At 38.9% G+C, this 16,331-nt stretch overlaps 1 protein-coding gene across 11 annotated transcripts in view; it reads left to right on the top strand.

Annotated features, from left to right (window-relative positions):
• The window catches only part of ZMIZ1 (zinc finger MIZ-type containing 1), a 519,894-nt gene that overhangs the window by 327,482 nt on the left and 176,081 nt on the right, over nucleotides 1–16,331 (top strand). For all 11 annotated transcript variants that reach the window (XM_090058559.1, XM_090058560.1, XM_090058558.1 and 8 more), the window contains one exon: nucleotides 947–1,060. In XM_090058559.1, the coding sequence (XP_089914685.1) occupies nucleotides 947–1,060 (114 nt within the window). The remainder of the gene's footprint in view (nucleotides 1–946; nucleotides 1,061–16,331) is intronic.

The raw sequence follows: 16,331 nt of genomic DNA on the forward strand, positions 1-16,331 counted from the left end.
GTGCACTGCTGGACTGCTGGCTCTGTGTCCCCCTCTCCAAAAGTTAGAATTGAGCCCAAATCAAAGAGGTTAAATGCAGAATGAGATTAGGTCTGAAAATTCCCTGAGGATGGAGCTAATCAGTATCAGTGTCCAATTTGAATCAGTTAACTCTTAAGTGCAAGTCATGAAGTTGTAAAACAGGGGTGGTCAAATATATGATCTGTGGGCTGGATATAGCCTGCAGAACCACTGTATCTAGCCCAACAGGTTACCACCAGGCCACCAGAATGTTGGGGCTGTGGCCAGAAGGAGGAGTCTGCCACAGAATCTGGGTTTTTGGGCACTGGCGGACGTGGCAGACAGCAGCATAAGGATAAGCTAAGGCTGATACAGTCCCAATCATCATTCAGCTTCTTCACCCATTACCACTGAAGCGGCCCTACCTCCTTGGCCAACAGCCCTGCCGTCACCTTGGGCTCTGTGCCCCATACAAGAACCAGAGCCAGAGCTGCCTCTGCCATGTACCCTATGCACTGCTGCCATGGTACGAGACACGTACCAGCAGTTCAGGCTGCAGTATAGAGCATATACCACACAGTGGGAACTTGAGTTGCTGCCTGCGTGCCTTGGACAGGTGTTGGAGCTTCAGCCTGCAAGGAGCCCCATGGTTTGCATCTGGCTCAGGGAAGGAAGGAAGTTTGACAGCTCTGTTCTAGACGATGGGATCTGGAGTTTCATTTCAAACTAACACATCTGAAACAAGGGTACAATAACCAGCATACAGATGAGAGAGAAAACAGTTGGTTTGCTGCTCATTCCCCATATGACTACGTCTATTCCCACCAATTCCCAAAACATATGTTTTTGCGTCACAATTTTTTGTCTTTGAAATAGTGTGATCCAGAGAGTTCATCTAGCAATTGTGATAATATATTTACCATGTCATTTAATCTCCTCTTTTCAGCACTTACAGAATCCTGCCAACTTTCATAATGCAGCTACAGAGCTCCTGGACTGGTGTGGCGATCCCAGAGCTTTCCAGAGACCTTTTGAGCAGAGCCTGATGGGCTGTTTGACGGTATGTCAGCTCTTTCTCTGATGGCACTTCTTTCTCTCCCCAGTTATACCATTTGTCAAAATTTGGTAAATGTCCTTTGAATTAAGGAACCGTTGAGGTTTTTTTATGGCTCATGGTTCCTTATTCTACAGATGTTAATATCTGTTTATTTCTTCATGATTAGTTTGACTTTATTTTAACATAAACAGAACTAGGTGATGCAGAGTGATCACTTGCTGGGAAGGGGGAGTCACAGATATTTGGCCTGCATCTCTGCATACGGGCACAGAACATAGTTTCATTTTGGTTTTGTATTGCCAACAGGGAGTTATTCCCCAAATCACATTTTTGTGGAAGGGGTTATGTGACTAGTCCTCTGATGTAACCAGGGTATTGTTTTTCTTATGGTCTTTAGATGAACTGTATTTCAGAGAAGTCTGTCATTTGCTATATTCCATTGCAGACATTGACTCTGGGTCAAATCTTGCCTTATGAATTAAGTGAGTCATGTTGGCTCCAGTGAGACTCCTTTTCTATCTTAGAGAAATTTGACTGGTCCAACAGCAGCTCTGATACCAAATGCAAACTGTTCATATCAGTGCACCCAAAGTATTAGTTCTTGTTTTAAAGAGAGATGTTTCTGATGCTCTCTGAATCGGGGTCCAGTCCAAAATGCTCACCAGAGTCAAGAATTCTGAGGCAGTACACTCTGCATCTGGTGAGGTTGTTTACAGTCTTTATTGCAGCTTTTATAACAATATAATAATAAAATTGCATTAAACACCTAACACAAAGATGTATTCAAGGTATATTAAATAAAGAACCTACAAAGGAGCTATCAGGTTAAGGAACAATAAATGAAGAGATCACCTGTATAGCTTATAACAGACTTCAGTGCAAGTGTTACCAGATGCTTGTTATCAAGGAAGAAAAATTGCATGGGTTGTTCATACAGTATATAATCAGTGTACATCAAATAGCTACTAAGAGCAAGATTGAGTTTTAGGACTCCAAATGTTAAGGAATGGCTCCATCTTAGTGTGTTCAAGTGTATAGCAGCCCTCTGATTTCTGTGCCAAAAAGGTGGAATACATCTAGTAATCTATAAGGAGGTATGTATCAATTTTTCTCAATAGTACAATTTCTTGAGAAATTTTCTTCACATACAATAGACTCATAACCATGTTTAAGGTTTACATTGTTTTCAGTTAACATCCTCAGTTATCAAACGATACGCATGAAATAATATGGCTGAAATTATATCATACATGTCTGTACCTTTTTGTTGAATCTGACTTATGATAAACACTGTGTTTAACTTTTGATATTTGGGAAAATGAGACCAAATGAAGCTATGTATACAGCAAACAAACTGTATACAATATTCCTCCACTGAGCTCTGCTAAAACATTATAATCCTGATCTGCAACTTCCTCACCAGTCAAATCTTTTCTTTTCTGCAAAAACAGACCTGTAGTCATGCCTAAGTGTAAGGGCAAAATAAGTTCTAGACTATCAGAGGTTCATTTTGGTCACAGAGCAGAAAGAAAAATGCTCTGTGAAACATGGTGCTGTGGAAGGTTTAATGATACATGGAGTTTCCTGAAACTAATCTGCTATATTTTTTAAGGGAGGGAGAGTGGAGCTTCCTTTGCTTAATATTGTGAGCATTTGAATGACCCATGTTGAGTGACCCTTTGATTTCTGCTCACCCCAAAGAGATGAACTGGGCAGAATAAGATCATACCTTTTTATATTTTTCTTACATACAAGCACATTTTCTGCAAATACCACAGCAGCACACTTACACTGTAATCTCTAGATCTGCCTAATGGAAACAAAAAGAAACTTACTTAGTTTTAAAAAATACATTGAATTTGCAGAGTAGAGAAAAATTACTTGCACACACAATTGCAAACTTATTATTTCTGTCCCCTCAATGATGTAAAAGTTTTGTTTTTCATTATGTTTATAATTTCCTAGGCCCATATTCTTCAATCAAGATCAAGTGCACCTCATCACGTGTGCTGGAAATAGGCCCATTTTTTTATGCTTCTTAAGTGGGATGTGGGTGGGTCTTCCTTAGATTTATTAAAAAATCTTTGTTTCTGAGCATACTCAAAAGTGATTTTTTTCAGGACTTTGATTTTTCCTTTCCTTTCCTTTCCTTCCTTAATCTTTGCATTGAGGACTAAGATTGTTTATTTAATCACTTTAAAAGAGGGCTTTATACAGTCTTTTCAGTTTGTTAAATAAAATAGTAGTAAGATCAGACATGAAGCATTTCAACCTCTAAGAAGAGTTTCTCAGGATTTTCTATCCCTGTAACTCTTAAGTGAATACATAATTTATAGTGACATTTGTAGTGAAATGACATTAGCAAATTTAATATGTGCTTAGGAGCTTGACACATTCTATGTTCTTAAGAGGCAGTTTGGCTTGAGTTTGGCATTACTTACTAATTTTCTTACTTAGTTGTGATGATTACACCATGGTTTCCAAATGACTAAGGTCTCCTCTACATATTACAGATATTGCGCAATTAACTGGGTGCCTGCTTGTTGCAGATGCAGAGGGAGCCCAGGATTGGGCTCCTCCTGCGCTGGAAATAAGGTGCGATTAGATCTAATGTGTGATCTCACAGTCATGTTTCCTGCTAGGCTTGCATGGCATGGCAGGAGGCACAACTGTATAAATCATACATTAGATCAAATCATGCCTTTACGCACATGTAGAAGGGGCCTGAAAAAGATGTAAAAAGCCTGTTGCAGCAGGATTATTAACTGTTTTATTTGTCCAATCCTTAAAATGACCTTTGAAAACAAATTACTTTGGAACTTCATTACTTTTGGGATATAAATTAAAAAGCACTTAGCTTCTGCCATCATTATACCATTTGAATTACACAATTCCTAAGATGTAACCTTTAATAAATGACCCAGAAGCTTCTACAAAATATGAGAAATGCTTGCTTGTAAAGGCTTGTCCTCTTCAGTATGTAGATAATTTTTTCTCTTCTCAGCTTCTCACACAACCCCCAGTCCTGCTTTCCAGCAATAAAGAATTTTACGATGCTAACCTATAGGAACATATCCAAATGTTTCCAGCATGTAAATTACATGAAATTGTAACATAGTGGGATGTTTTGTACCCTGGGATAATATTCAGTCCACACTGTGGAGTACCCAAAACCCCAAGTATGTTAAGAATGCAGACAAAGGGCAGGCTTTCTCCCAAATGAGCAGATCATCCATTCACAAAGTACAAAGTTAAGAAATGTGAGATGCAAGAACAGGTTTTAAGCACAGACCTCTGTACTGTTGTGAAGAATCAGTCAAGTGTATTTGACAGATCTGCATGGATAGCAGTTTTATTCTCTGTCTGGGTCAAGTTAAGTCTAATATTTTTTTTCCAGAAATAACAAATTAAGAGTGAATCCTACCCTTAAAAGACAAATTGCCTTTAAACTTTTAAACTGTGATTTTGGATCCAGGCCTACCTTTTGCCTGCCTCTAGACTAATACAGCTTTCTTTTTTTCTGTCCAAACAGTGGCTCTTGGAAATTAATATGTTGGTGCTACTCACCAGCTTCTTGAGTATGTTCACAGTTATATCTCCTTAACTTAATAATAAAACCCAGTTTTTATTTTACTGCCCGGAAACCAAAATACCTGCATAAAAAGGTCCATATCATTGTTTTGTGTGTCCTCACCAAAGTTGCCAGCTTTGATTGCAGAATTGCTGTTGTTGATGATGACATATGAGCCTGTGTGTCATGATTCTGAGGTCTTACAATGTTTGTAGTGTTAGCAGGTATGAAATATTATTATGATGTAAACTGCATGAATCAGATACATCCAGAGTAAGTGAAGAACTTCAAAGCATAACTTTCACAGTATCACTTTTTTCATAGCAACTGTATTTAGGGTAATAGATTTGACTTTGTACATTCTCTGCCCTTGATATAAACAAGTTAAAATTGTTTCTATATGACCCAGTGAAAGTATAAGGGGGTAACAGATGTGACTTTTCCCCTTTTTAGAATAAGTTCAGTATTTTTCATATAACCAATATAGTTTTCAGGAAAATTAGACAAGTTTTTATTTGACCTAAAATGGGATATGTTTAGCTTTTAAAATATCTTTTGCTCATTAAGTGAAACTTTCTACTGGGATTCTTCCCTTAAAAAGGAAAATAAACTTTGCCAAAGAGTACTACTACTTTGCTGAAATAGTGCTAGTTTCACAGTAATTCTAGAACCCATGGTGAATAAGTACTGAAATAAGAGAGCAATATAATTTTATAGGGGAAGTCATTTAAATAGATAAATAAAATACAAGTAGATGAAGGAAAATCTTGAATACAGTCTAGAGAGATTCCACAGGAAAGAAGTGGAAACATACATAAAATTTGAATACAATATGAGTTTTCTCTTAGAGAACATGTGTGTTTCTCTTCTGATTTTCAAAGTAAAACTAGGTGCTGTCTGAGTTCCTTTTCCGTGATGGTTACTTTGCAAATTAGGTTTTGCAGGCCTAAATTCTGACCAGGAATGAGATTGGATATGTAAATTTCTGAAGTGTCAGTTTGATATGGTATTCCTCCTCCTCATGTAACATGAAATCTTACTTAGTGTTGAATTAAAGGCTAGGGGCAGATATTACACATAAACCAATTTAAGTGATCAGAAGTTGGTTTAAACCTGTAACAGAACAAACGTTCAGTGCACATAAGCCAGTTTGAAAATGGCTGAAACCAGTTTGAGATGAATCTTGTTAAATGTAATATAACTTAACTGTTTTGGGTCAAATTTGTTTATGCAGTGTCTGTCCCAGATCCCTCACTAGTTTAAGATAAACCAGACTCCCCCAGCATCCCAGCAGGGCTGGCTCTTCCCCTTTGCTCCCTGGCTGCAGCTCTGGCAAAGACTGCAGGCTGCTTCCCGCTCTCCTCCTTGCCACTCCCTGCTAAGCAGGAGTTCCCCCCTTTCCTCTGCTCCCTCGCTGGTGTTCAAGCAGAGACTGCAGGCATCTGTCTGGCTTCTCCCAGCTAAACAGGGATTATTCCCCCTGCCCCTCTGCCTTACACCTCTCAGCATTAGCTAGTGGACCACATGCTGACTACACCTGGGAGACAACAAAGGCTTTTTGGAACTAATCAACAGGTAGGTCCTTCCTTGGAAGAGCTGTTTAAGAAGAGTTTGAACTAATGGAGAGAGGCTTTGTTTTCTTAATGGGTTAATAAACACTGAGCTAGGGGTGATAAATATTCCCTGCTGGGCTGCTTGGGGGGAGGAGGATTACTTGGGGGGAGGAGGAGAGGTGGGGGAACAGGACATCAGAGCGTCCTGCCCAGGCCTGGCCACGCCCCTGCTCAGATCAGCTCTGCTGAGCTCAGCTCTGTGGAAGTGAAGGGAAGGAAGAGCTGCTCTAGTGCCCCCTCAACCCCGGCTTCTAGCCTGAGCCACTGCAGGCATGTGCCTGAATTACTTCAGTCCAGAAAGGATGTCTATGTGGTTATAAACTGGTGCAGCCTAGCCAGGTTAGACTAACCTGCAAAGATTGAATCAATTCAGGCTCAGGGTTTTTGAATGTCTGTCCCTAGCAAAGGTGATTAAAACAGCTGCCAGCTTGCAGTCCAGTAGTGCCTGTAGTTTATTGCTGAGTGAACCATTTTCTGAGTATAGCCTGGGAAGTTTGTAAAGCACTATGGAGTAAAAAGATGTTTCATAAACATGATGTTATGTTATGACAGTTAAAACATTTTGCTCTATAAACTTACTTATTTACTCAAAGAACACTGTATATACAACTTTACTTATGAACCTTCCAAAGACCAACAGTAAAAAATAATTTGGGTAATGATATCAAGTAGAACTTAAACCCAAATTGGTTGGCAAAATTTTCATGTCCCTCTTTGCCTATTCCTACCTCCACCTTAATCCTATTCCATTATTCCGCCATTGCCAAGCATTCTGTTAAATTAGTGGTATTATTGGGAGGCATTGCCAACTAATGTACTGCAGGGAAGTCAGTGTTCTGATAATAATGAAAAGAGGGTTAAACTGAGACCACTGAAAAGATCCATGCATGTGCCTTCAGCTGCTTTCAGTTGGGAACAACAAACTAATACTTTGCACTCTTCTAGCTCCTTTTATAAGAGAACTTGCAGTGATTTTTTAATGGTTATTTAGGTCATACAGCATGCATGCAAGGTAGGTATTTATGAAAGATGCTCACAGTTGCAAGCAGTGCCCTCTGGTATGGAACATTGCAGCTGTTTAACAATTTACTCCCTGCATCTGATTCAAACTGCAATTTAGGTCAGCAGAATGTAATTGCCAGATTTGTCTTGAGCACAAAGCACTGGGATAATTGCAGCTTCTCTTATCAAATGTGCTGTGGGTTCTCTGACTGCAAGTACTCAGGACCTCCATTTTTCATCTCCTTAGAAGGACAGTGTTTCCTAGGCTACCTTGCCTGCAAAACACAATGTTCAAAAATTAAAAAATAATTAAGGGGAAGAGGGAATTAGGGGAAGAAATTGTCCCTGTGAGTCGCAACACATCTTCTTGCAATGGCTAGATAGGCTAGGCACGGAAATTACACATAAGCCGGTATAAGTGATCAGAAACCGGTTCAAATCTATAACGTAACAGAACTTCAGTGCACATAAACCACTTTCAAAATGGCTGAAACCAGCTTAAGATAAATCTGGATGGATGTAGTATCAAACTTAAGTGATTTAGGTTAAATTGGTTTATTAAACTTCTGTCCCAGATCCCCTCTAGATTCAAGTTAACTTGCAGCCCCCCAGGATGTTTTGCACCTCCCTGCAAATTCTCCCTCACAGGGTTGGCAGGCTAGCCTTGGCCCAAGCAGTTTGCCCCACTTAAGGAGGGAGACGTGCTGTAGCACCCTCAGGTTTCTGGCCTTGGCCACTGCAGGCATGTGGTTGCATTTCTGGAATCAAAAGTGAATGTCTGTTCACTTGGTTATCAGTTCAGTCTATGCAGTTTAGACTAACCAGTTTGAACTGACTGAAGATTGAATTGATTCAGCCTCAGGCTTTTTGACTGTCTGTACTTAGCCTTAGAGTTTTGCTATCCAGTGTGGGTCTGTCTCAACTCTAATTAGTTGCTGTGCTCTTGTGGAGTATCAGAAAAAAAATCAGACATAAAATGCTTTGATATCCCTAGTTAGTACTATATCTGAAATTCCAGAAGTTCGTTGATCTTTTCTATAACCTGAAGTCTATATTGCCACTCTGCATATTCATATGAGATGTATTACCCAAATGACAAATGGCTATATTAAAATGTCCAGAACTGATGCTTCAGGTCTCCTGACAGTAGTTGTAGTGTTGTGCAGGCCCAGTCTTTTTTAACAACAGAAGATTTCCTTCTGAGTGCCATTTCTCCTTGAAGAATCCTTGAAGTAAGGCTCTTGAGATTTTTTCAGATCATTTGGAAAAACAGGAAAGCTGTTGTCAGTTTCATGATATGGAAATCCATTTTAGCTCATCAAATATGTAATTAAAAATTTTAATTAAAAAGGGACAAGAACTGTACATTTGGATGAGGTCAAGTTTCCAAAACAGGATGCCTCAGATGGCAGAAACAACAAAGTTGGGCAAATGTGTTCATAAGGTATCTGCTACTAAATTGACTTTATGCCTGGCTGGACTCATTCTCATTAATACAGGGAAGTATGCAAGTGAAAATCAATCTGTGACATTTCAAAAATCAGATTAGGATCAAGATTGCAATAATTTCAGATGGGAAAGACTCAGATCATCACATCTGTATCCAGGAAAGGAAAACGATTTAGCTGCCCAGTAGAGCCTTGAAGACAGCATATACCTCTGTGCTCAAGGCTTCCATGACAACTATTCAATATGAGGGAATTCTGATTCTGTCCTGTTTCCTCCTCCTTACTAAGCAAGTGCTTTTCTATGTTTTACATGGTGAACAGTGTTCATGCTACATTCAAGACCTTTCTTCAGGCTGTACATCATGGCTACCATTCTTGCATCCTGCAACAGATTCTACAAATTCCTACACATTCATCCAATGCTACCCTATAGCCAGCTGCTAGGATTACTCTTTGACATGTAGTTTCTATATTAGGTACACTACTCCAGATCTTGCTTTATGCTGCTGTGCCACATCTACATTTGGGGTTTTCGCTGTGGTAGCTAGACCAGTGAAAATTAGCTGAATGAGTGTACAGTATTACTCCCTTGTGACAGCTGGTGCCACTTGCTTGTCAGTACAGTTAGTGAGGTGGAAGGCTCAGCAGTATAAATCCCATCTTCTCCTGACACTTCTGTTTTACTATGGTATTCTCAAAGCTGACTTTAGGCTTGAATTATGATGTTCGACTTGGTTTTCTCTTTCATATATATGATTTTTAATCTGAGAACTTTTTTTTAGTACTCCAGCTGCCAGTGAAACATTTGAGCATCTATAGGGTTAGTGTGTATCTTCTGTAGTCTGCTGCCACCTGTATGACAACACCAAACTTTAACAAGCACATCTGGCATTCTACACAAGAGAAGCTACTGGGGCACATAGATATTGTGGGAGAAAATGGAGTATTATCTGTGGTGCTAGGTGCATGTTGGTGCCAGATTTCTTCTAACTTGAACATGCAGTTTGCTTGCTTCTTTCTGTGTATCACTGCAACTTTCAAGGGTATAAGGATATATTCTGCAAAGTCTAATGCATGTAAATTGAGGAGAAAATTAAAGAGCAGGACATGCCAGAGGAACAAGGGCAAGGCGAAAGCCAATATAAAGATGGGGGAGGTGGGGGGTAGGAAAGGGAGCTACCTGGTTCAGTTCTGTCCACCTATATAAAGTTTTGAATGCAGGTGATTCAGCATTTCAAATGAATATAGAGCCATTTCTCCCAAAGTATCCCAGAGCATAGTATAAACTGCACTATCAATATGTAGCACTAAACATCCTGGATACCAATGAGCATAAAAATGCTGTAGACCTCACTTCTATTGGCTTTTCAAAATGATATCCTGATATCCCTGAAATAATTTTATTTCTTATTTACATTTAGTTATTAAAAACACTTGGTATTTTACTGTTTGACACATTGTTTGACATATGCCCCCATTTATCTCTTGTTGTGCATCTCTTGTTTGCCTTGTTCAGTGACCTGCATTTCATCCAGATCCCCATTCACAGTCAAAGTTTGTCATAACTTGTCAGGTTATTGCAATGAGTTGATTATCCAGTTTAATAATCAGTGCAATTCTTGCCTTCAGTGCTTGGGAGAAAATTCAGAGGGTGGAGCTGGGTAATTAGATGTCCCTCCCTTCCCTAACTAATCTATTTGGTTGCCAGAATCATGAAGAGGATAGAATTGAGGGGAAAGGAAGGCAGTGCTCCACTTTGCTTTGCCCAGCTCCACTGCCCTAGGTGGAGCAGATTAAAGAGAGCAGTCCGGATGCAGAACAAACATTTCACAGTACTAAAAATCATTGTTGTAAAGGTCCCAGTTTTTTATGTTTGAAAACATGGTCTTTATCCACCTGGTGGGAAGAAAGGAAATTTCAACTAACCCCTGCTTTGAGGATAAGGGAATGTCTGGGTTCTTTTATGTTCTTACATAGAAGATAGGGCCTCTGTCTTTAAAGTCCAATGCAAAAGACTAGTAAATGGTATCTCATTTACTTGCTTCTACGATCTAAATTGTTGAGGAAGCTGTTCTGTGATTCGAATCTGTGAACCTAGTCAAACCAGGGCTTAGATCACAAAGGTATCTCCACTCCTCTTCGTTTTCTTTCCAAAGCAAACCTCTATTCACATTGCAAAAATCTTCAGTTTCCTTCTTGTTTATCTAACCTTTGTCTGCTACTACGGAGGGGGAAAAATTACCATCTACATTGCAGAATTCTAATTACACAATTTCTGCTGTAGTCTTCAAACTGTATTCAGATAATTTCAAGTGCACACAAGTGGCTGAACACAGAGAAGTCTGAACTAGCAATCAGTGGGCATTTTTAGTTTTTGAGCAGCCTGCAAATTGAATTGAAAAAATTCATTCTGATGCCAGCAGGGGGGGTGCTCTTGACTGCTGCCAGTTAAGAGATTCATTGAAAGTGCAACATAATGGGAAGGGAGTTTTGTAATAAGCAGTCATAAAGCTCTCTTGATTAACAGGCCTGTTAGGTTAAGAGGTACATTGTTCCAGTACTTCATGGTGTGATGACAAGAAGGGCAGGGAGTGGTGCTCACTACACCAAGTTATGCTCTTACCCTTACAAAAGAAGGAGGGGGAAAAAAACAAAATGGGAAGGAAAAGCAGTGCTGCAGTTAAAATCAATACCAGGGGTAGAAGTTGATAGCTGCATTTCTTTACTTGCTTCTTAGCAGTTTCCTAAATCCAACCCTAATCATTTTTTGCCCGTTACTGATGGCCATGAGATTCCAGCCCTGCAGGAACCCTATTGAACTGAATCACAGTGACTGAATAAGGTGTTTCAGCCATGACCACTATATTGTGTTAGGTTAAAGGTTTCAGAGGCCTGTAGTCAGTTCAGTCTATCTGTTGGCATGATGCTTGCATGAAAACAGGGTACATGCTTCTCCTAAGAAAGGTTGCTTCAAATTGTTGCATATCTAAATTAAAATAAAAACTAGACATTAATCTTTACTTCATATAGGAAATTGTTTGTTCCAAATGCTGCTATAAAATTACATAGAAAAATACTGTATGCAGCCCTTGGCCTGGCCAGGTAGCCTGCTTATATTTCCATGAAGGAAAATCACATTCAGCTTCTGGCCATGGAATAAGAATGTCCTTTCTAAAAGATGGGTTTCATTTATCTCTTTTTTCATAAAGTGAAATTCCCAGGCCAAACAACAAATGCACGTTCAAGATTATAAAATTGTATTGGGTTTGAACATGATGGTGAGTAAGCTGACACAAAGCTGAACATGAATTAGCAGTCACTATAAATTGCACTTGGCATTTGTGGATCATGACTGAATTGTGCTCAGTTAACTGGAATGACACAAGTCTCAATTCATGCTGATCCAAACTGAGCAGAGTTCTGGTTAGCGTTGTGTTAGGTAACGCAGATCTATTGCGCAGTTACTTTCAATCACAAAATAAATTTTGTAACGTAGACGAATGACAAGCCAAGTGCTCTGAGGAACAGGCTGAATTTGTTTGAGTTGAACCAGTTAGCAAACTGGCAAAGGTGCAAGGTTTGAGCCCTGGGCCAGCATTTGCCAAACCTGATTGGCAGTCTCAGACCAATCAACTGCAGCCCCTGCCATCAGTTGTCCTTGCTGGTGGCAGTGAGTAGTAGGAGATTGGGTGGCAAGAGAAATGACAGCTGGAGTAGGGAGACACCTACCTTCTCCTGCTGCTACTGTTGTCCAGGTTTCTCAGGGTGGTCTCCAGTCTGGTGATTTCTTTTAATTTGGCACCCAGGGCTGGTCATTCACACATCCTGCTGGCTCGTACTCACAATCCTAGAAACATAGGGCTGGAAGGGACCTCAAGTGGTCATTAGGTCATGCCACCCATCTAGTATCAGATCTCCCTGATTGATGTTTGTCTATCTCGTTCAAAAAAACAGTGCAGGTTTCAGTTGTCGTCTTGGGTAACCTGTTCTATTGCTTAATTATTGTCATGGCTAGACATTTTTTCCTAATTTCTAGCTTTAATCTCTGTTGCTGCAAATCAAGCTGGTAAATTCTTGTTCAACTCCCACTGGCCATAGGAACGCTTAATCACTATCATATGTATAACAAGCTTTTCCAGTTTAACACTTTTATCATCTTCCCTCAGTCTTCTCTTTTCCAGACTAAACATACACAGTACCTTCAGCTTTTCCTAGTAGGTCATGTTTTCTAAACTTACTATTCTTGTTGCTGTCCTCTGACAGCATCTCCATTTTGCCTACATCTTTCTTAAAGTCTAGTGTCCAAAAATGTATGCAACACTCTGGCTATGGCTTCATGATGCTGAGCAAAACAGAATAATTGCCTTTCTGATCTCACAAATGATACACCTATTAATATAATGCCATAAAAGATTTGCTTTTGTTGCTGCAGCATCATATTGATGACTCATATTCAGTTTGTGGTCTGCAATATCCCTTAGATTTTTTGTTTTTCAGTATTCCTTCCCAGCCAATTAATCTCCATATTTGTACAGTTTTACAACCAGTTGTAACCTACTTCCTACTAATTTTGTCTAAGCTATATTTCTCTAGTCATTATGAGAATGTCAGATGGGACAGTGTCAGAAGGCTTGCTAGAGTTAAGGTCTATCATATTCTCTGCTTCCCTCCTATCCACTAGACCAGTTACCCTGTCAAGGAGGAAAATTAGATTGGTCTGACATGATTAGTTCTTGACAGATCCATGTTGACTGTTTCTTATCACATTACTATAGCTACTCACAAATTGATTGTTTAATAAAATGTTCCAGTATCTTTCTGGGTATCGAAGTTAGACTGGCTAGCTTGTAATTCCCAAGATCTTCCTTTCCCGCCTTTGGCTCTCTTGGGGCCTCACTCATCTTTTGTGATTTCTTTTAAAGATAATATCCAATGGTTTAGGGATTTACATCAGCTACTTCGCAAGTACTCTAAGATAAATTTTATTGGGCCCTACTAGCTTAGACACAACTAATTTATTTAAATATTATTTAATCATTTTGTTCCTTATTCTTCCCTGTGTTCCTACTTCTTTTTGAAGTTTGCATCTTGTTCCCCAAAATCTTACTGTCCATTTGAAAAATAAAAGACGTTTCCAGCTCTTCTGGTTACAAAGGAACCTTTCAAAACATGGAGTGAAAACAATGTAGCAGCCTGAATTTTTAGGCGGTCTGAAACAGTCTGTGAAAGAGGTGTGTCCTACTCTATTCAGCTTTCATTTTAAAAATAAAAATTCTGTCTAGCTGTTAGAGTTGCAAAGAAAACCATTAGAAATTGAACCACATGTAGTGAATGCAGTTGTCAAAGAGCCTAGAACTGAAAGGTATGAGCTGCTTCTACTCATGTTAACTCAGATGCCCACTGAAAAGGGGTGTGAACATGGCGTATTGAAGTTAGAAGAGTCCATGAGAACATCAGAGCCTCACTCAAAAGAGAGCCAATCTTGCAGAACCCAGCACAGGATTTACTTTCAGAGGCAGCTTGGGTGATTGCTTTACTGAGTACAGTTGGCTGAATAATGTTTCAATGGTCACATAGACAAAAAAAAGGAATGACTAGTTTTCCTTTAGTTAGATTTTTGTAGGGAAAAGTGTTCCAATTGTGTTTTCATTAAAAAAAACTGAGAAAATGCAGCATGTCTTACAAATAAAATGTTTTTTCTGTTTGCTTTCCTTATATTTCTTATGGAGAATAAAAATATTTCCTGGCTTACTCTGTTCTTTAGATTCCTCTTACTTAAGCATTTGCCTGTGTACTCATTTTTTAGTTGGGCCCATGTAGGTTTATGTGATTTACCCAGGAATGCAGATAAGTAAGAATTGTCAGAGGTGAACTAGAGACCTAGAATTGCTGGACTGTGCTGCTATTTTCAGTATATGCCAAATTGTAAAATATTTCCTGTAATTGGCAGAAAGTTAAATATATAAAACTCACTGCAAATAATGAGAGCATAACAGATTGTACCCTGGGTGGTCTTAAGATTTAATCTGTCCCAGACTTTCTGCACTTCCTAATAAAAACACAATAATCATAGACATTTTTTCATATATCAGGGTTCCAAGCTTGCCTATATTTCCTGAATTATCATAGAGAACTTGTTTCATAATTAGCATGATGCTGGTTCAGAGTTTTTACCTGGCCTCTGAAGTGTCCATAACTTCATGCTTTAAAAGGAACCAACTGTACAAGTATACCATGCATTTAGCAGTATTTTATATTGATGAGTATATCTGCTTTCATTCCTATCTAGTTTCAAAATACCAAACTTTCAGATAATCTGACAAAGCTAAAGGCAGGAGGGGCACTTCCACTGCTTGTCAAAGTGAAGAGAGCAGTGAGCTAAAGTGAGCTCTAGTGTGATGTAAAAGTAGATGAGGTCTAAATGTGTTTAAATTATGTTTGCACACTTGCAGGACATCACTCTCAGGAGCCTTTAGCAAGATTAAGAAAGAGCTTTTCGTTTACTTTCTTCAATTCTCTCTCTTGATATACATCTGATGTGATATGAATGGCTGAACAGACTTGTACCTGAGTTCTGGTAATATTCAAAGCAGAACTCAGTACAGATATTTAGATCCCCAAATATCAGTGCCCTCTGACAGAATAGCATTGTGCTTCCTTCATGAAGGGGCTTAGTCTTCCCACTGCTCCCATATCATGGAATATCTGGTTGTTAGGCTAATATATGTAAAGATTTTTTCAAGCACTTAATTTTATGCAAGCAGGTCATCCAGTGTATATGTTTTTTGTAAGATAGGACCCAAGCCCCTTAACCTAGACAATATATTAAGAACTGTACTATTACATACCAGGTCTTGAAGATTATTAACTGAGTTGGCAATGTTTCATGATTTATCAGAAATAACAAGGCATTTTCTCTTAAATGTTTTACTCTTCCTATTGAAAAAGCACTTTATAAATTTTCATTGTACAGTTAAAGAGGTTATAATTGGGCTGGTGCAGTGATCTCACCTGTGCTTATTACCGATATTAAATATTATTTTTTATGAAGATCTCTGCTTGTCAGTTTCGAGACCGGAAAGTTTAAAGAAGGGATTGGGAAGGGATTTGGAAATCTTAGTTCCCAAATTAACTGAAACAACAGCAACTATAATCTTTTCATAAACCACAGTGTTTTCTATAGCATTTCTCTCTTAAAGAAATCTGATTCTCTATTGTTAATTAGAAAAAGTAGATAATGGAAAACAGTTTTGAATAATAAGATACATGTGATTATGCTGACTAGGTAACACACAATGGTACATTTCATTCCCTTTTATAGTTTATTGCGTATCTTAGTTTCTAACTCTGTTCTATACCATTGCTTTTTTTTGAGAGCCAGTGCTGGACACAGATAATTGCACACTAATGTGTACTGTCTTTAATTTAGCAAGGGGCTTTCAGACTGAGAAAAGGCTGGAAAGAGAATTTTTATTTCTCGTAAACTATTTACAGCAGACTGTCTCTCTCAGCACCTAGGAAATTGGACTCCATTTCTGCCTGGGGTCTTTGGGCATTGTATCAATACAAAATAATAACAATCATATAAAAATACCTAGTTTGTGTAGGGAGTACTCAAATTCTTCATATCAAAATCTGAA

This window comes from Crocodylus siamensis, chromosome 7, assembly GCF_052110815.1.
Source record: "Crocodylus siamensis isolate JL-2025a chromosome 7, ASM5211081v1, whole genome shotgun sequence".
In the NCBI taxonomy this organism is placed as follows: Eukaryota; Metazoa; Chordata; order Crocodylia; family Crocodylidae; genus Crocodylus; species Crocodylus siamensis.